Here is a 21,293-nt window from a genome sequence, read left to right as displayed (position 1 = left end):
AAGTTAGTATGAGAGATTTGAGTTATGGGGATTTTTTTCTGTAAGAGGGACTTTCTTACCTGAGCTCCTCAGTGATAGCTACAGCCCTCATGAAGGAATCCTCTTACCAGGAGAAGGGAGAGACTAGCTTATTTCATCTTGGTCTTAAAAAGACCAATATTCCGGGGTCATGAGCAAATACTTCTGTAAACTGCATTTATTAACCCTTATTCTGCATGTGTCATTTGACTTTGCTATAGTGCATTTCAGCTTCTTGGGGAAGGGGCATTAGGGGCAGCACTAGTAGCTTTGGGGAGGGGAGGAAATCAGGAAAGTCTGTATATGATGCTTGAATCCAGTCCTCCAGTCTCACATTTCCAGATATCTCAAACTGGATTATCTCATATACATCTTAAACTCAACACATCTAAAACTGAAATTATCTTTCAAAACCTCCCTTCTTCCTGACTTCCCTACTACTGTGAAAGTGCCATCATCCTACCATGATCCTCAACCCCTCACTCTAACCAGCCCCCACCGCGTCCAATCAGTGGTTAAGTCCTGACGACACTGAATCTCTTAACTCTGGGCATTCTCACTGGCTGTACCCCATACTATGAATGCTCTCCCTCCTCATCTCTGCTTCCTGCCTCTCCTGGCTTGCTACGAGTCTCAGCTAAAGGCTCATCTCCTGCAAGAAGCTTTTCCCAGTCCTCCTTACTCTTGGTGTCTTCCTAATGAGATTACCCTCAATTTATCCTGCACGTATCTTGTTTGTACAAAGTTGTTTGCATGTTCTCCCTTGCCACCCCCATTAAACTGTGAATTGCTTGAGAGCACATACTATTTTTTTTGCCTTCCTTTGTATCCCCAGCACGTCACACTGTTTGTGGCACATAGTAGGTGTCATTTGACTGACAGTCTTAAAAGAAGCTAGGGGTTCAAAAAAGCAGAGATGAAGCAAACTTGCATCGCAGGCATGGAGGATGGCCCATTGAAAAGCAAAGCCATGCATGAGATGGAATGTCTTGTGTGAAGAACAGCAAGAAAGCCAATTTGGGTAGACTGCAGGGTGTTTTGAGGAGTGATATATGATCAGGAGATGAAACTAGAGCTCAGTTGTAAAGACTAAAAATGCCAGAGAAATATTTCATTTTAGAGGCAAAATGGATCTACTAGAGCAGGGATTCTTAACTCCAGAGGATCCATAAATAGATTTCAGAGGGTCTGTGAACTTGAATGGGAAAAAATTACATCTTTAATTTCCATACCTTCTAAATGAAAGTTTAGCACTTCTTTCAATTATGAATGTAGGCAACAACATATGGAGTCCATAGGCTTCCCCAGACTGCCCCCAAAGAGGTCTGTAACACACACAAAAAAGATTAAAAGCATATTAAGCAAAGGAGTAACACAGTTGGATTTGTGCTTTATGAATATCACTTTGGCAAATGTGTAGAGGATGTATTGGAAAGAGAAATCCGAGGCAGCTAGACCATTTAGAAGGCTATTGCCAATAGAGTCCATATAATTCACTAAACTAGTGATATAAACATCTACACTTTCATCTTGGCTTTTTTTGTTGTTTAGAATTTTTATGTTTATCAGTGTCACCTGCCGCTCTAGATTTAAGCAACAACAAGCCGAAGTTGTTGTTGTTTAATCATGCCTGACCCTTGTGACCCTGTTTGGAATTTTCTTGGCAACGATGCTGGAGTGGTTTGCCATTTCCTCCTCCAGCGCATTTTATGGTGGCATGAGGATGAGGAAACTGAGGGAAACAAGGTTAAGTGACTTACCCAGGGTCACAGAGACAGGAAGTGTCTGTGGCTGGATTTGAACTCAGTTCTTCCTGCTTCCAGCCCCAGTGCTCTATCCATTGAACCACCTTGCCGTCTCCATGTGTGCACATAGTATCCCCTAAAGGAACTGTATCTCTAGCACCTAGCACAGTGCCTAGCATATAGTGAGCCATTAATAAATGCTTGTTGGTTGGTTGATATATATATATGTATATGTGTTGTGTGTGTGGTCTAGGATCACACTCCTGAATTTTATTGGAGCCAGACCTACAAAAGGTCTTGGCCATAGTTGAAGGCCAGGGTTGGGGAGCAGGGAATCAGTTAATGAGCAAAGGAGGATTTCGTGGAGAAAGTGAAGTTTTACTCTTTTTTGTATTTAACTGTAAAAGGCTAAAGATCTGGCTAAGGATCTGTACTGAGATATGCACATCTTCCAAGATTCTTGAAATCCCAGTGACCCATCCAATGTTAGAGGACCACATACAGCTAAAGCAGGAATGTGGATAGTAGCTGTCCCTTTGTCTGAAGTTAGCTTCTCCTCCCCTCCCCCACCCTCCCGTGGGGCTCTTTCAGGTTATCAGACTGAGATGTAGTAGACTCTGAGTAGTTTCACTGGGTAGTGTCCCTCACAGGGCTCTCAAGTCAAAGGGTTATGCATGAAGGACTTGGAGGTGGTCTGCCTCAGCTGGGGATTTTGGCTGCCTTCTCCTTTGGCCAGGAACCAAACGTGTGGAGAGGGAACAGGAGCTGAATAAAAAGCTTCTCCCACTGCCAGCAGTGGGGGCGCAGGACGGCTGAAAACAGTGGGGGCCTTTCCTCCCCATTCTTGCTTTCTATTCCGGATTTGAGAAAGACACTTCTTTCCTGCCTCAGTTTCCTATCATAGCATAAAAGTGCTAAATGAATTTGGAGATGGATTGTGTGGAGACAAAGAGCCTTGTGTAGCTCTGGCCTCTCAGTGACAGGGGAGAAGGCAGAGGCTGGGCTGGATCTGGTGCATGCGTTTAGAGGTCTACTGCATCCTGTTGCCTTATATGAAAGTTGTTGGAATTGCTTCTGAATTCTCTTGCCTCCAGACTGCTCAATCCTGAGTTCCTCTGAGACCCAGCCCCCACCGCTGCTGGAGGAGGCTGGGTGGAGCCTTCAGGGAAGCTTTTGAGGGAGAAAACCCACAGCTGTTTGACCAGCAAAAGCCCTGGGCAGAATTTCTTGCTCCCTGCTGTCTTCCAACAGTCATTTCCAAAGTTGACCCCAGCACGCATTTATCACAGTTATCTGGTGCAGCCTGTCTTCCTGATTGGAGAGACAAGACACCAGCAAGCAAAGGGTTGGATTGAGGGTTAGAATACCTACACAGATCTGTCCTCCCATTTTGCCAACTGACACATTTTGTGTTTTTCTTTGAAGAAGCCTTTTTTCTCTGTGTTGTAGTTTTCCCCATCTGTTAAATAGGAAAATTATCCCTGCCCCCCTTTCTTTGTCCCAGCGGGGACATGAGAATGAAGGAGACTGTTTAAAAGGCATTAGGAGTCAATAGCATGAAAGACGGTGGGCAGTAGAATACAATGCAGGGGGGAAGTTCTGTTCGCTCAGATGTGGGTTTCTTTTCATCCCTTTCCCCCCCCAATCCCTTTTCTCCATTTCTGGAAAACAGCCCTGTCCTGACCCGCCCTAGGTTAGCCTCTTCTCCCTCTGCTTTATTTTGGAATCACTTCCTACTCCCATCCCCCCATCCCCCAGCCGCAGCCCTTCTTTTCTGGCCTGCTCTCTCTCCCTATCATCCCTGTTTACCCCTCCCTTCTCCCACCCTTCCCTGCCCCCACCCCTCCCTACCCACACTTGGGCTAATTAACTCAGTACAGGCCTGGGGTTTCAGATTAATGGCTCCCAGATGCCAGCACTCTTCTGGCTCTGGGTTTGGCTCTGGAGAAGCAGTGCCCAGGGACTGGATTTACCTCCCACCACAGTTCTCAATCCAGCTGCTCTGTGCACCCCAGAGAGAGAACAGATGAGGCTTCTCACTGGCATGGGACAGAAATGTGAGGTCTAGTAGGGTTGGCCTTCGGAGTGAAAAAGAAATTTGTAACTTGGGTTTCTATAGAGGGGACTGGGGAGCATTTTCCAGACTGTATACATAGCATATTGTTTGGCAGTGATGCAGCAGCCTACTGGGTTTTCTGAATTTCTGGGTGTCTTAATCAGTGAGATGGACACAATGGCCCTTCCCTAGCTTTCAGAGGACTGTGGAGGGTCCTCTAGATAACGTGGAAATATAAAGGGTAACAATAAAACATGCTTATAAAAAAGAAAAGGTGAGGATACTAAATTAGGACGGTGTCAAAATAGTCATCTTGTCTGAGCCTTTTTTTAAAGCCCTGCTTTGTTAAACAACCCACTTTTTGACTCTTCCCATCCAGAAACAAGCTGGAACTGAGCTTATTAACTCATCCCCTTTTGCTGCTGTTTATCCCAAGATTGTTCTGTTTGTTTGTACCGTTCTCTCCCAGCTGTACAGATGTAAAGATCCCTACCACAGCCCATTCTAAAAACACAAACAGACATCACAGACTTTTAGAGAACATGAAGACTAAGGGATTATATAGAAGAGCATCAGGAGAGGGAGCCCCAGGTGGGAGTGATGGCGGGCATCCGTCACACAGGAGTACTGGCTTGGAGGAAGTGCTCCTGGTTCTCAGTTTGGGCCTAGAAGTTCAGTTTGGATCTTGAGCTTAGTTTCGTCCCAAACTGACAAAGTAGCTTTGGGCAGGAAACTTCTACCTTCTCTGCCTCAGTTGCCCCTTTGGCGCGTGGTGAGAAAAGAGTTAAAGATTGACAATAGGTATGACTTGGGCTGGAAGGGCTCCGTGGAGGTTCAGTGTGTTACTATCATTATGGCTATGGCTATCCTGGTTTCCTGGACACTGGACCTAGGCTTTTACTGTAATAGGAAGAATAGTCCATCTGGTCCGTACATTACTTAAGGCCCTCTTAGTTGCAGCAGGGCCTACAGGAGAAGTTATAGAGCTTATAATACCCATGATGGTGAGCACTGAAGACATAGGAGTGAGACTGAGACAGAAGTAACAGGGTTCTTTTTCTCTTGCTTTTGCAAACTATCTTCACTAACATTCAGTAATGCTTTTGCCTTACACTCTTATTCCACTGGGTATAGTAGATTCCTTTGGTGTGAATTAAATGAATGATACCCAGGGTCAACAGATCTCCAGAGGAGAAGCTGACAGTCTAGGGCATTCCAATTTGAACTTCTGGCTTTGAGATGCCTCACTGGCTGTGGTCATGTCACGAGAGAATGAGGGCTGTACCACTTCTTCAGTGAGTGCCAGATCTTACCATCTGGTACCTCATGAGAAAGCAACAAGTGTGTAGAGATGCTTAAAGAATTGTAATTATGGAGCAGCTGGAGGCAGAAAGAAGGGAGATGTTGCCTTTTTCTGCCCTCCCTCCTCTATTGTGGCATCTCTGAATTCTGTTCTGGGAGACTAGGACTCTGTCACCACAGAATCAGCTGTTCTGCTAGGGATGCTATGTTGTAGCTAGGATGGAAAATGAGAGGAATAGGGTCAAAGAATCAAATTCAGCTACAGGATCAGCAGTAGTGTGGAACAGCCCTGGAGGGGAGATATAAATGAAAGAATGAATAGAAGAATGTTAAATGTGCGTCTTGGTTTATATATACTGCTGACTGCAGAAAATCCTTGGGGCATTGAAATTGATGACTGAGCTTTATCTCCCATATATTACGTTCTCTTTACCAGATATCCTTGCCTCCCTCTGGCCCCTAAACATAGCCAAGGCTTTCTTCTTTTCTTTTCCCACAGGCAGCTTCGAGGCCAACTCAGCCTTGTGATCATTGCCCGTCTACTGGGACAGACAGAGGTTCTCCCGCTCTGGAAGGAGAGAGCCCAGGTAAGTTTTAGGATTGAAACAATGTGGAAATTTGATGCTTTATCTATATGCCCTACTCATGTCTAATATTCTGTGCCAGGTATAACAGCTTCAATGTAGAGAACAGAAGAATTCTGCTGTGGGGGTAGGGGGATGAACATTGGAGTAACCATAGTAAACTCACAACTTATTAGTGCCCTATGAACTAATCAATAGGGATTTATACAGTAACTACCCTGGGTTGAACTCTGTGTTAGAGTGATCCAGATGAAGCATACTGTGTTATATGCGCCCTCAAGGAACTTGGATAGGTAGAGTGTGGTCAGATTATAGGGGAACTTGAAAGTCTTCTCAGTGGGTTGGGGGAGGGGCTGGAAGGAAGGAGAAAATTTGGAACTCAAAATTTTAAAAAATGAATTTGTTTTTGAAGGAAAACTAGGTAGCTGAGTTTGCTTTCTTCAATACATCCTGAAATCTGCTTAAAAAGAAAATCAAGTAGAAGAGTTTGAACTTAACATAATAGTCAGTCATAGATTGTCTATCCATGATGAACCCCTGATTTTAAGAAGGCTCACTGGGCAATGATATACAAGATGGTTGGTAGTGGAGAAAAAACATGAGTTTGGGAAACCAGCTAGGGGACTGTTGTTATGGGATCTCATTGTGGGTAGATAAAGAGCTGGCCTAGTTGGAGGCAATAGAAATGGAAAGGAGAGGAGGTTCCAAGAGACATTTCAAAGGACGAAATGTAGGACTTAGCGACAAATGGGATAAAGGAGTTGAAGAAGAAGAAACCAAAGAAAGAAACCAGGAGAAGGAGAAACCTTGAAGAATGAGAAACCAAAAATAGCTTTAAAGTTTCCAGCCTGAACAACTTAGAACGGGGTGGGGAGACTGCCGCCTCGAGGCGGCAGATTCCCTACCCCTGATTTAGGAGAATGAGCCGCACCACAGACAGAAATTGGAAGTATGGGGGAAAATGTTGTAAACTTAAAGAGAGACAGCATGGTGTAACAGGAACAACAGTGGTCTATCAGAAGACATAACCTTTCACTAGCTGTATGACCTTGAGCAAGTCATTTGAGTTCTAGACTGGTGTTTCTTATCAGTGAGCCAAGGAAATTAGATCTCTAAGGTCTCCCTCAGTCCTAATGTTCTGTGACCAATTTTATTTTGCATAAGTTAAGTTTAATGACAGGACATCCAAATAGAAAAGTCCTATAGGCAGGAAATACAGGCCTCTCTGAATCATCAGACAGATGCTGTTAAATCCCCATTATGTGCCAGGTAGATGCTTTGGTCTGTAGAGGAGAGGGAGAAGGGCTATAAGCAGGGATGTGCTGGTAAATGTTTAACATCCAGCTCTCCAGGAAAAAACATGTATGCACAACAAACTTTTAAGTTTAATCTGCCTCGTTACCATTTTATCCATCACTTTCTTAAGTCTAGGCAATCAACACAACAATAAATCAAGCCCTTCATTTGCAGCATTTGCTGATTTCTGAGGTGTAAATGCTTAGACTGAAATTTTAATGATCAGCTCCATACCGCTGGACAAGTACCAAAAATTGTTTTTTCTCTGCAGAGCTTATCTTGTTCTGAGGAGAAATAATATGCATATATACTATGGTATATATAAACTGTACAAAGATACAAAATATATACAAAGTAAATACAGTGTAATTTTGGGTTAGTGAGAAGATGCATGGGAGCTGATAAGAAAATGCCTTATGCAGGCAGGGTGCTTTAGACTGAGCCTTCTAGGAAGCTAAGCTAGCAAGTGCACCAGAGCTGTCACCTCCTGAGTTCTGGACACTTTGCCTTTTCTAATGTAGTTTAAGTTTGCATCATGTTTTTTTGGAAGCCATATCCCACTGTTGACTCCTTGTACAGCGTGCAGTCCACCAGCACCACCAGATCTTATTTTTTAGCTGGACAACTCCTAGTCATACCTTCTCTGTTTTGTACTTGGGCAGTTAATTTTTTAAACCCAAGTGTAATATAAGACATTATATTTAACCCTGTTAAATTTCATCTCATTCAATTTGACCCAATATCTTGACTTGTTAAAATCTTTTCGAATCCTTCCTCAAAGGAGGATCATGAGATCACAGATCAAGAATTGGAAGGGACCTCATGGAGAAGCTGACACCCAGGGAGTTGAAGTACCTTGCCAAAGGTCCCATAGATATTAAGCAGCAGAACCTTTGACTCTAAAGAGAGTGGGCTTTCCACTGTGTCATCCTGCCAAGTTTCCCTCCCAGTTTTCTGTCATCTCCAAACTTGATGAACATTGCATCTATTTCTTTATCCATGTCATTGATTATAAAGCAAAAAGCAAAACTTTAAACAGCATAGGACTAAGCAAAGATCCTCAAATTGAAGGAGTTCTCTGTTCCTTCCCAGGTCATGTTGAACCATTAAGGATTAATCTTTGGGTTCAACTATATAAATATTTATGGATCTTCTTCCTAACTGTCTAGTTCATAGCTCTCTGTCTTGTCTGTAAGAATAGCATGGCTGAGGTACCACATCACACCTATCAGATTGGCTAACATGACAAAACAGGACAATGATAAACTAGAGAAGATGTAGGAAAATCAGAACACTAATGCATTGCTAGTGGACTTGTGAAGTGATCCAGCCATTCTGGAGAGCAATTTGGAACTATGCCTAAAGAGCTATAAAGTTGTGCATACCCTTTAACTCAGCAATAGCACTTCTAGGGCTGTATCCCAAAGAGATCATAAAAATGGTAAAAGGACCCACATGTACAAAAATATTTATAACAGCTGTTTTTGTGATGGCAAAGAATTGGAAATTGAGGTGATGTCCATCATTTGTGGAATGGCTGAAGAAGTTGTGGTATATGAATGTGATGGAATACTATTGTGCTATAAGAAATGATGGGCAGGCAGAGTTCAGAAAAATCTGGAAAGACTTATATGAACTGATGCTGAGTGAAATGAGCAGAACCAGGAGAACATTGTACACAGTAACAGCTACATTGTTCATTGACTGACCTTGATAGACTTAGCTCTTCTCAGCAAAGCAAGGCTCTAAGACAACCTCCAAAAGATGAGGGGCAATGCTATCCACATCCAGAGAAAGAACTTTGGAGTCTGAATGCAGATGGAAGCATACTATTTGCTCTCCTTTTGTTTTGTTTTGTTTTTTCTTTCTCGTGGTTCCTCCCATTATTTCTAATTCTTCTTTATATCATTACTAATGTGAAAATATGTTTAATATGAATGTATAAGTAGAGCCTGTATCAGATTGTATGCCATCTTGGGGCAGAGAGAGGGTGGGGGAGAAAATTCAAAACTCAAAATCTTATGGAAGTGAATGTTGAAAACTAAAAATAAATAAATTATATTAAGAAGAAAAAGAATGGCATAGGAGACTTGGTCAAATGTTCTGATAAAATTTAGTGAAAGTACACCTATAGTATTCCTTTGAATGACCAGCCACATAACTCTGTCAAAAAAGAGAAATGAGCTTAGTCTGGCACAAACTGTTCTTATTGGCTATTTGTCCTCACTGCTGACTTTTCCTCCTGCTCATTAACCATTCTTTAACAATATGTTTAGAATTTTATCAGAAATCAAGGTTTAGCTTCTCAGGCAAGAGCTTGCCATCTCTATCCCCTTCCTTCCTTCTTTTCTTTCTTTTCTTTTCTTTTTTAAAGAGGAACTAAATTGAACTCTTCAACAGACCTGTGATTCTCCATTTCTTCATGAGGTTTTAGTAGACTACAAGCTGAATCAGTAGTGTTGTATGGCAACCAGAAAACCTAATGCACTCTTAGTCTACATTAAGAGATTCATTGTGTCTAGGACACAATGGGCCTGCTGCCTAGACCATGTTTGGAACAGTATGTTAGTCATGGGCTTCACTTTTTAGGAAGGTTATTATTAAACTGCAAAGTGTCTTGAGGAGGGTAGCTAGAATGGTCAAGAACTTTAACATTACAGTATAGGAGGCTTAAACTGAGTATTCCCATTTGAAAGAACTGGTCATATTTAGCCAGAAGAAAAGATTTGAGGGTAGGGAGAGGGGAAGAGCATGATAATTGTCTTCAGTTATTTTAAGGGCTATCCTGTGGAGGAGAGATTCATGTTTTGCTTGGCCCCAGAAGACAGAAATAGGAGCAATGGTTTGAAGTTGAAGAGATAATGACTTAGATTTAATATAAGAATACACCTTTTATCAAGTAGAGCTATTTAAAGATGGAATAGACTGTTTTATGTAGTAATTCATTTTCACTCAGTGACTCCAAGCAACAACTGACTCTTTGTCAGGTGTGTTGCAAATGGGATTTTCGCTACAGTAGACATTGGATTACTCTGAAGTTGCTTCCAACTTTGATATGCCATGATTCTTATACAGGATCCGAGGGATCAACAATGGGGGGAAAGTCTGGAGTGTTAGAGAAGTGGTTGAATCCGTATGGTTTAGCATGAGAAGAGAATCCAGTATAAACAGGACGTTATTAATGAACTGAGTGATGTAGAAGCGAGTTAAGTAAAAGCAGGCTTTTTGGTGGAGGGAAAGATCTAGAGAAAGAGTTAATCAGATGCCCATCAATTAGGGAATGGCTGAATAAGTTATGGTATGTGAATGTGATGGAACACTGCAATGCTATCAAAAATGAAGGGGAGGGTTTCAGAAAAACCTAGGAAGATTTGTACAAACTAATACAAAGGGAAGTGAATAGAAGTGGGAAAACAGTTTATACAATAATAGCAATAGTGTGAAGATAATGAACTTTGAAAGACTTAGTAAATGATCAAGACAGTTTCACAGGACTCATGATGAAACATGCTATTTACCTCCAAAGAAAAGCTGGATGGAGTCAGAGTACAAAATAAAGCATATTCTGTTCCTCTTGCTTGCTTTTATTTATTTTTTATTTTATTTTTGGACATGGCTAAGGTAGGAATTTATTTTACATGATTATACATATATGTAATGAGTTTTGTTTTTCCTGACTTCTCAGTGGGTAGGGGAGGGAATAGGAGAGAGAGAGAGAGAGAGAGAGAGAGAAGAGAGAGAGAGAGAGAGAGAGAGAGAGAGAGAATTCAGAAGTGAAAATAAAACAAAATTAAATTTTAAAAAGAATTAGAAAACTGAATTAATCTCAGATATTAAGTAGTGTGTTGTGTCAAGGTGTCCATGCTGTTGGGTGACTGATGGGGTATGAGGATGCAAACAATTATTCTGTCTTGGAAAAGTCCAGCGTCAGCATTGATGCCACCTTGGGATCATTCCACCATTGGCATCATCATGGGAGCTACGATAAACAAACTCATCTTCCTTACTTCAGAACAGAAAAAAAAAATAACCCAGCTAAGGGAGGCCTCCTTTCCTGAGTAATTATTTGATTCCTGGTGTGAGTTGTTTGCTCTTCATGGCTGAATGTTTGGCATGATGTCCCACAACTTCAGGCAATTTACAATCTGTATCCCAACTCTACCATACCAGTACCTGTCACAACCAGAATGAGCCCTTATCCCAAGCTTGCTGCAGGGGTGTGTGTGTGTGTGTGTGTGTGTGTGTGTGTGTGTGTGTGTGTGTGTGTGTGTGTGTGTGTGTGTGAGGTTATTTCTTAAGTGATTCATCCCTTTAATTCAGCTTTCTAGTGCTATACCCACAGGCCGGAAATGTAGAAAGAATAAGCAATCAGCAAGTACAATAGCAAATAACAGGGAGAAGCAGCTTGGTGAGCTGATCTGATTGAAGCTGTTTTAACTAAGCAAGAAAAAGAAAATGGGAGCAAGTGAGACGCCTGTGAATATGTGCCATCTGCCCATCCCCCATCCCCTGGGCTCCTGGAGCTTAGGACTGTTTGGAGAGCAAAAATGACTTTGTACCAGGCAAAGTCAAAAGGAGATAATATTGATGACCATGATGCCAACAGAATATGTTTTATTTGTTTGGGTTGTACATGTGTAATAGTATAATTCTCTATCTTTAAATCTCTGTGTCTTAAAAGGCAAAATCTAATGCTCGTGTGGTTGTAAGAAATTAATGGACAGGGGTATTTTAGAAAATACTCTCTGGATTTCTAAGAGCCTGCCAAGGGACTTGAGACTTCAGAGCCAGGTCAAGTTTATGTCCAAGCTTCCACGGCCAGTCACCTCTCCCTTGTTGTCCCTCCTTCTTTTCTCCCTGACTGAAGATAGGTGGTTTGCTAAAGAACACTGCACTGTTTCTGTAAGCCTAGGGCCACAGACTAGGGGGGAGGGGGAGGAAGAGGGAGATGATCCTGGCACCTAGCCACCATTGCATCCCTTCAGCAGCCTTGAGACTTTGGCTGTCTAAACCTGCAATCTGGTAGATAGGTGCTGAGTTGAGTGTCTGGCTGGTGAGTCATGTTGAGTCATGACAAAGCAGCCAGGTGTACTTGAGAAGAGGGGCTTCGGGGTGAGCAGGGGAGCTGGACTTGAGGAGAGGTGGTGCTCTAAATCGTGAGCAACCATATGGATATGGTGTGAACACGTAGTTTGGGTTCGAGTTTCTGAGGTGTAGGAGACTGGTGAATATATGAATACCCACACCAAGCGCTGCCCCCCACCCCAAGAGCTGCATTTGCAGATTTGAAAAATTCTCTCCTATATGCCCATTTGCTCCTCCCTCTCTCCATCTCATATAATGTCTGAGAAGCAAGAGCCTCATTGTCTGCTTTTGCAGACACTAAGAAGCTAACTTCCGAGAAATTAGTCAGCCTCTTCCAGTTTTCAGCCTGAGGAGCTCAAGGGTTCCCACTAGTAGAGGCTGCCCAAGTGAACTTATCACCTGTCAGTTTGTAAGCTCCAGGCTGCATGCCTCTAGGCGTTTATACTGATGGTTAGATGATATACTTAGATGCTGTCTGACACCTTCTACCCAAGTACTAAGATAGAGTGTGTTCTCTCATTTGTCAGTGTGACTCGCTTTTTTTGAAAGTAGAATTTAGAGGAAAACAGCGTAGAAAGGAGGCAGAGACCCTCTTCCCAGACCTTGTTGTTCCAGACTCTCTGACTTTATTTATATAGGGTTAGGACATCCTGGGTTCGAGATAACCTTTATGTATGTGTTCTTAGAGTCTTAGAGTAAATTTAGCATAAACCGAGACCTAAAGAGGTTAAGTAACTTGCCCAAGAACAGAGAGGCAGGGTTGGGATTCAAAGGGATTTTTCTCAGATTCTCAATCTAGCCTGCTCTCCACTCTACCACATTGTTTCTTTGATACCTCACATTTGTATAGCGCTTTAGGATTTACAACATGCTTGTTTACTAGGTAAGTCATGTCATTCCTATGTAATTAATTTATTTATTTGCTTGTTTGTTTATTTGTTTGTTTGTTTGTTTGTTTGGGTTTTTTTTGCGCAGTTGGGGCTAAGTGACTTGCCAGGGGTCACACAGCTAGTAAGTGTCAAGTTTTGGTCAGAGGCCAAATTTGAACTCAGGTCCCCCTGACTTCAGGATTGGTGCTCTATCTACTGCGCCACCTAGCTGCCCCTATTTATTTTCTTTTTTAAGATCCATTTTACAGACAAGGAAATCAAGGTCCAGAAACTTTTGATTGACTTGCCCGTGGTCACACGGATAAGTGTCTGAGGCAGGATTTGAATTCAGGTCTCCTGACTCCAAGTTTGTTGCTCATTTCACCATGCCTCACTTTCCTTACAACATTCCCTGAGAGGGAGGCAGCACCGGCATTTTTACCCCTTGTTTATAGCTGAAGAAACTAAGATCGGGAAAGGTTGGGACTTACCTAGGGTCAGGCAGCTATTAAACTTCAGGCTAAGACTTGAACCCAGTTCTGATTCCAAGCCTGTGCTGCCTGTCCCTGATTCTGAAAGCTTAAAGAAATCAATTTTCAGTTTCTAGTTAAAAAAGAACAAAGAAGCTGCTTGGTCATGGTCTTCTGCTAGGATTCCTGAACTCCTCAGTGCATACATCCCTAAGCACCACACCAATGATGCAGCCTCCTCTTCCTTTTCTTTACAGATGTCCTTGCTCTGCCATCTCCTGGGACTCATGAAGCCATCTTCTTTAGGACAACACTTGACTGCCTGCTCACCAGCCTTGCAAAACCAGAAGCAACAGCTAGAAGTCAACACAGAGCTGGATCAAGAGGTGAGCCCTTTGCATGTTCTCATCTCATCCAGTGTCCAAGACCTGTAGTAAGGCTGTATGGTGTTATATGTTTCCATTACTTTCCATCCTTTGTCCCTTACCAAAAAATTAAAAAAAATTTTTTTTAAATCCCTGAGGCAGTTCCAGGGCAGATACCAACAGGTTGCCTCCCCTATTAAGAGGAGGTGCTAATTATCTGCTCTATAGCCTGTAATTAGTACCTTTGTACACACCCCCTCACCGAGACACTGACAAGCAATATAGTATATACTAGGTATGGAGACTGGAGTGTTGAATGTATCCCTGACACTGTACATGTGAATTACTGTGTCTTTCACAGCTTGACATGGCTTTGTTTTCCATAGTGATTTTCAGGTTAGTCTTAAACTAAGGCCTAGGGAGTTGGGTGAAGCTGAGTTGCTCATATAGCTGTTGAAACTCTGGCCAGGGGTAGAATAAAAAGATAAGGAGACAGTGGTTTTGTTACTGAAATGTAAGAGGATGTAGATACTTGCTTGACTGAAGGAATCAAATCCCTGGGTTTCCAGGCCCCATCTTTTTCATTCCTGAAGAGCCAAGACACTTCCATGGGTTGGAGTAAAGCTAGATCTGGCCCTTTGGCTTCCTAACACAGAAGCTTGAAGGCCCTTTTATTTCTCCTAGATGTAGGTAGGCAGCCAGTTCAGAGAACCTTCTCTGAGGTTAATGTCAGTTCATCCAAAGATGCAGCCTTTGGGCATCTTTTTGCAAATCAGATAAAGGAATTAATTACTTAATGAATGTGGGACCATTAAGAAGATGTGATAATTCCTGGTGTATGCTTCTCCTCTGGGAAAACTGGGAGAAGATTATCTTTCAGTTCTTCTCAATATTCAGCACATTTTTGAGGCTGCTGCTTCCCAAGAGGGTCCCAGCTGCCTCCGTTCCCTATTCTGCTTTGTCAAGTTTTATCTATACACCAGACCCACTTGTTTATTATAGCTCCTGGCTTGTGCTCCAGTTTCTGAAAAAGCAGAACCAGTAACTGACTACTTAAGGACAAAGGTAGCTCTTTACCCCAAAATGGGTAAAGTTAGCTGTTCGTTCGTGTATAAGCAGCCTCTTTAATCCTGGATGCCATGAGCATGGGTGAGCAATGCTTGCTGGGAGGCAGGCCTCAACCATAACAAAATGGGAATGGTAGGGGGAGAGAAAGGAAGGAAAAGTATATGATGAAGATCCATAAAGTACCACCACCATGTGCTTCAGCAGCCACCCATAGGTGCCACAGAGTTGCCTTGACCATCTTAGCTATTGCCATCTCCAACTCAGTAGGTTGTCATTTTTAGCTTTACTGCCTATCAGTGCCTTTCTGACAATAGAATATATCCATTTAAAAGGCCAAAAGGTAATGAGAAATAAGAGGGACCACTGGTTATTTTAGGAACCATTGCCATTGCGTATAGAGGATGCTATGAAAGTTCCATGTGTTGGATGGCCACCATTTTAGAAAATGGACTGTTGTATTCGTGCCAGAATCAGAGTGGGCTTGCAACCTTGGCTTGATGCACATAAACACCGGGTTTGAGGTGCTGGTGGACCTAAGAGGGGGTTAGAGGAGATTTCATAGAGGAGAATAAGAGGGGTTCTGAATGACTTTCCTGCTAGAAACTTACTCATTGAAGCTTGAGGGCATTTGAGAGATTCTTTTGCTCTCTCCCTCTTGTTCTACATTTCCTTTCCTTGGAGCTGTTTCCTTGCCCTGCAGGGCAGAACACTGAATAAGGTAATCAAGAATCTGGTGGGAGAAAGAACATTGCCGAAGTAAAGGCAAACAGGAGCAAATGGGGTGGATGGACTGTGTGGTATTTTGTTTTGCCTAAATATTGTGTGGACTGAAAAGTTGAAGTTACACTGTTTAGGAAACACTCATCCCTATGCTACTGGGGCAGGGTGGGGCCTGATTAATGGTCTATGATAGAACTCATTGGAAGCTGGCGCCCAGTCTTAATTCTACTACAACTGACTCCTCATTAGGGTCGAGCATGTTTCATCTTCAAAGAAGACCAGACTCATCACTAGCCAGAGAGCGAGTGGCATCATTAACCCAGTTTTACAGGTAGCCATGTTCTCTGCCACTGAAGAGCCTTTCATCCTGAAAGCTCAAAGGGTTTGGCTTCTCCCCATGGTGCAGATGGGGAAACTGAGGCCAGGGTAGCCATTGATATTAACCTAAAGTGACCCTGTTTGGTAAAAAAAATGGCAGCTCTCCCCAACTCTTGAGGCTATGCTCTCACTTACATTTTGCCATAGACTTATCCCACTTTGGCTATATTTACCCCAGAGAAAACCAACCAATATCCCATCTCTACTTCAACCTTTCATGGGAAATTAAAACTTCTGCGAAAGACTTCTATTTCTTCTCTCAATTTCTTTCAAACACTTCTGACCATGTCATCTCACCACTCAAACCCAGTGACTTCCTATTACCTCCAGGATCAAATATAATATGTTCTCTTTGGCATTTAAAGCCTTTCGCAACATGAAATAACGAAAGGTTAAAGTGAACAGAACAAAGAGAACACTGTATACTGTAACAGCAATATTATTCAAAGAATACTTGTGAACAGCAAAGTTTGAGTACTATAAATACTGAAATCAACTATAAAGGACCTATGAAGGAAGATGTTATCCACCTCCTGAGAAAGAACTGATAAATAGAAGTATGTATAGTGTGGTTTTAGATATATTTATAAATCTATGTCAAATGGCACCTTCTCTAATGCAAGGTGAAGAGGCAGAGAGTACGACAGGAACTTAAAATGTAACAAAAATGTTTTAAATTAAATTTAAAAAATAATCAAGCCTTTCACATTCTGTGCCCTTCCTGCCTTTCCAGACATGTTACATTTTATTCCCCTTCAAACACTTGATGACCCAACTCTGGAACTTTTCCCCCAAGCCTTCAATGCTCTTCAATCTCACTTCCATCTAGGGGCTTCCCTGACCTCCTCAAGACTCAAGTCAAATCCTTCCTTCTGCAGAAGGCCTTTCCTAGCTTCCCCTACTATGAATGCCTTCCCTCTGAGATGACCTTCTATCTACTCTTCATATATCTTGCATGTACATAGTTATTTGCATATTGTCTCACCTGTCAGAAAGTGAACTCTTTGAGGGCAGGGACCATGTTTTTGCCCTTTTTTTTGTATCCCCAGACCTTAGAACCTGGCACATAGTAAGTGCTTAATAAATGTTTCTTGATTCACTTATTTCTCTCCCATGGCTGTGCAACTTTGGTCAAGTCATTTAGCTATCCCCTCGCTGTATACCCTTTTCAAACAGAACAGATATTTGTTAATATGATATTCTATATTATATGCCAGACCCTGTTCTAATCTCTTTACAAATATTATCTCAGTTGATCCATGCAATAGCTCTGTGAGGTGGATATCCCCATTTTACAGCTGAAAAATTTGAGGCAGACAGAGGTTAAGTATTTGCCCAGGATCACATAGCTAGTAAGTGTCTGAAGCCAGATTTGAACCCAAATCTTCCTGATTCCAAGTCCAGTGCTCTTTGCTTTTCACTAGCTGCCTCAAGCAATCAACAAACATTTATTAAGTATTTACTATGTGGTAGCTCTTCTGCTAAGTGCTGGTGATAGAGAGAAAGGCAAAAATGTAAAAACAGCACCTGCCTTCAAGGTGCTTACATACTAATTGGGAAGACAATATGTAAATAGGTACATGTACAATAGATATAGAGTAGATGGAAGACAATCTTAGAGAAAATGGTTCAAATGATTGGGGGTACTGGGGAGCCCTTTATAGCCTCAGAATCTACCTCTTTCACCACCTTCTTTGGCATTCACACTATAAAGAGAGTCTTTGTATGAGGATGAAGACTCAGCTTTTCCCATTAGATGCTCTTGGCTATAGAAATGTCATACAGTTATGACAGTAACAATCATAATGTATTGTTAGTAATTATCAGCTACCAAGATTCCTGCCTTGAAAAGCCAACCATCCATTAAACAAAGGAGGCAGCCTGTTCTCGTGGACATAACCCCATCGTGGGAATTCTTGAGACTCGCTTCTTGTCCCAGCTCAGTCAGAGTCAATGAGCAAAGCAATAGCAGAGCTCAGAGCTCTCAGAGTGATTTGTGCCAGCCCTGGGGCTGAAATTTGATGACTTAGGGTGGGAATATTAGTTCTACCACTTAACTCTGTGACCTTGGGAAAGCTGCTAGTCTCTCTGGGACTCAGTTTCCTCATTTGTAAAATGAAAGGGTTCAATGAGATGGTCTCTAGATCCCATGATCTTATAAACTTTAAAGCATTTTTTTGAATCTTTTTGAAGGCCTGGAAAAAGGGGTTTCATGAATATGCTTCACAGTGGTTTTGATATTCACCGACACACTCTAGTCACCAGGTTTTGAATCACCTTTCTCTAGGAGAAATATAACATTTGGTCAAATAAAAGAGGTCGAAGTAAAAACATGCTTTACTGGTCATAATGATGATGGTGATAGTTATAATACAGTTTGAAAAGATTGAAAGTAAGATGGAGGGTGGGCAGCTAGGTGGCGCAGTGGATAGAGCATCAGCGGCCTTGGAGTCAGGAAAACCTGAGTTCAAATCTGACCTCAGACACATAACACTTAACTAGCTGTTTGACTCTGGGCAAGTCACTTAACCCCATTGCCTAGCAAAAAACAAAAACAAAAACAAAAAAAGAAAGTAAGACGGAGGTAATCTGTCAGGTTGAAAGTAGAAGGAGAAAATGTCCTGGCAACAGATCCTCAAGATTGCTGTAGGTACCTCAATTTGGCCTGTGAGGTAATCAAAGTGGGGCTTCCATCCAGGCTCTGATCTGTCATTTCTTTCTCCATTCTCTGTCCATATTGCATAGCCAGGTCCAGCTTAGTAGCATGACCATCTCAAAGTCACCAATAAGAGTCAGAAAATTTTAAATGGTCCAAGTGTTCTTCCCCGTTATGTGGAACTAAAAATGATGCTGACATAGGGGAAGGGGAAGAGAAATTTGGAACAGAACTGACACATTCAGAAGGTCTTCTAGAAAACACTCTGGATTCCCAGTAGCCTTGGTGCTAGCCACTAGGCAGGACACATATTTGCTTCTTCTGCCTTCTGTTTGGTAGCATGTCTTCTGTTTGCCATCGTCTTGAAGAATATCCTGATGAGGCAGAAAAACAGGCTTTGTGTCTCTGGGGGTTTCTTCATCTATGCTAATTTAGTTCCACCCAGGCCTGAGCTGTGGAGTGACAGAGCTGCCTCAACACCAAGCCCCATGAGAGCATGTGTGTCCGGGTGCTCATGCTCCCCCGGGTTTCCCTTCTGAGTGTGCATACTCAAGCTTCTCTGGGCTTGGGTGGTGAGTGTGGGTGATAGTGTGTTTGTTAATATAGGATGTGTGTTTGTTTTAATTTTTATTTTATGAATGTGTGTGCTTTTGTAATGTTTCTGTGTATGTCTCTGCTCATGTTGTACATGTCTACTGATGTTTCTCTGTGTATTGCTTGTCAGGCATGGAACTCCACTGTGTTTTTGTATGTATTGTATGTTTTTGTGTGCATTGTGTTTGTGTGATGTCTTAATAGAGGAGATGAACAAGTTTTACTGCTTTCACTGCTGCGTCAGGTAGCCAGGCCAGGTAAATTTCTCTGGTGCACGTGGGGTGAAGTTTGGCCAGGTCATGACAGGGAGAGGCACTCCCCCCCCCATAAGTGAGGAATTAAAGATGATTCCATATCCTGAGAGCAAAACCAGCCTCTGCTGTCTTTGGGAGTCCTCTTTCTTTCTTTCTTTCTTTCTTTCTTTCTTTCTTTCTTTCTTTCTTTCTTTCTTTGTTTCTTTCTTTCCTTCCTTCCTTCCTTTCTTCCTCTTTCTTTCTTTCTTTCTTTCTTTGTTTCTTTCTTTCTTTCCTTCCTTCCTTCCTTTCTTCCTCTTTTTCTTTCTTTCTTTCTTTGTTTCTTTCTTTCTTTCCTTCCTTCCTTCCTTTCTTCCTCTTTCTTTCTTTCTTTCTTTCTTTCTTTCTTTCTTTCTTTCTTTCTTTCTTTCTTTCTTTCTTTCTTTCTTTCCTTCTTTCTTTCTTGCAATAGCTGTTAAGTGACTTGCCCAGGGTCACACAGCTAGTAAGTGTCAAGTGTCTGAAGCTGGATTTGAACTCAGGTCCTCTTGACTCTAGGGCTGGTGCTCTATCCATTGTGTCACCTAGATGCTGCCTCTTTTTTCTTTCTTTATGAGCAAATTGTATTGTGTATCACCTGGACCCATGTGTTCGCCCCTCTGCTCTTGGACCCAATAAGGATCAGAGAAGTAAGCAGAGAGTTCCAAGATCCTATCCCCACTGGGGTCTAACTTGAAATCCAGTCGTGTCTTAAAGACTTCTACTGTGATGGACAACTTTAATTGTTCAGGAACTTTTTCCTTATAGTTAGCAAAAAATCTGACTCCCTGCATCTACTCATTCTATCCTCAGGGGCCAAGAGTTTAATTCTTTTTCCATGTAATAGCCCTTGACATATTTGAAGACAGCTATCATTTTCCTCCTGAGGCTTATCCTCTTCAGGCCAACTGTCCCTGTTTCCTATAACCAAGCCTCATTTGCCAAATCTTATCGCTGTCCTGGGCACCCTCATCTGGACATAACTTAAGTTTGTCAGTGAACTTGGTGCCCAGAATTAAATGCAGTGCCCTGGACATGGTCTGATCAGAGCAGAGAGCATTGGGGCTGCCACCGCCTTCCTTCTGGATGCTTTATTGTCCTGTGGACAACGTGAGCTTTTTGGCTGCCGTGCCACACTGCGCGCTCATATCAATTTGCCATCTTCTTAAACCCCAATATCTTTTCCACATAAACTATTATCTAGCCATGTTTCTCCATCCCGAACTTGTACAGTTGATCTGTTGATCCTAAATGACGATCTTTACATTTATCCCTAATTAATTCTATCTTATTAATTTTGGCCTGTTCTGACTCCATCATCTGGTATGTTGGCTGTTCTACCAGCTTTGTGTCATCCATAAAGTTGATAAGCTTGTAATATATATGCCTTTATCCAAGTTGTTGATTGTAGTACCTGCCCCTCCCTATCCCACAAAGATGTTAATAGAGATCAAATTATATAATGACCACACATCACAAAAAGCTATCTAAGCATAAGGTATTATTATTACTAACTCTACAACATAATTTTCATCCTTGCTATAGCAGAGTAAACACCTGGCTTCTAGGCTTCTTGAGAAGGAAAGGGAGAACTCCTATACTCTGAGGTGGAACATCAGGGTTCCCTATTCCCAGTCCTGTTTTCTCACCATGAAATAACACTTCCCTTTTGACTTCACACACAAGTGTAAGACACACATGTGTATATTGGAGATAATGATAGCTCCATCTGTGAATCTCAACTCCTGAAAGAGGGATTCAGAGGAAACCTTTTTTTTTTAAACATGAGGTAGGGGGCTGCTAGGTGTCACAGTG

At 42.1% G+C, this 21,293-nt stretch overlaps 1 protein-coding gene across 1 annotated transcript in view; it reads left to right on the top strand.

The window, feature by feature from the left end:
• FAM178B (family with sequence similarity 178 member B) overlaps positions 1 to 21,293 on the top strand; it is a 169,347-nt gene that overhangs the window by 122,837 nt on the left and 25,217 nt on the right. The window contains 2 exon segments of the mRNA XM_020984025.2: positions 5,621 to 5,708; positions 13,683 to 13,811. Coding sequence (XP_020839684.2) covers positions 5,621 to 5,708; positions 13,683 to 13,811 — 217 coding nt within the window.

Source organism: Phascolarctos cinereus, unplaced genomic scaffold (assembly GCF_003287225.1).
Source record: "Phascolarctos cinereus isolate Bilbo 61053 unplaced genomic scaffold, phaCin_HiC Scaffold_2;HRSCAF=192, whole genome shotgun sequence".
Classification (NCBI taxonomy): domain Eukaryota; kingdom Metazoa; phylum Chordata; class Mammalia; order Diprotodontia; family Phascolarctidae; genus Phascolarctos; species Phascolarctos cinereus.
The sequence above is the reverse complement of the archived record's forward strand: the minus strand, read 5'-3'. Positions and strand labels throughout refer to the sequence as shown.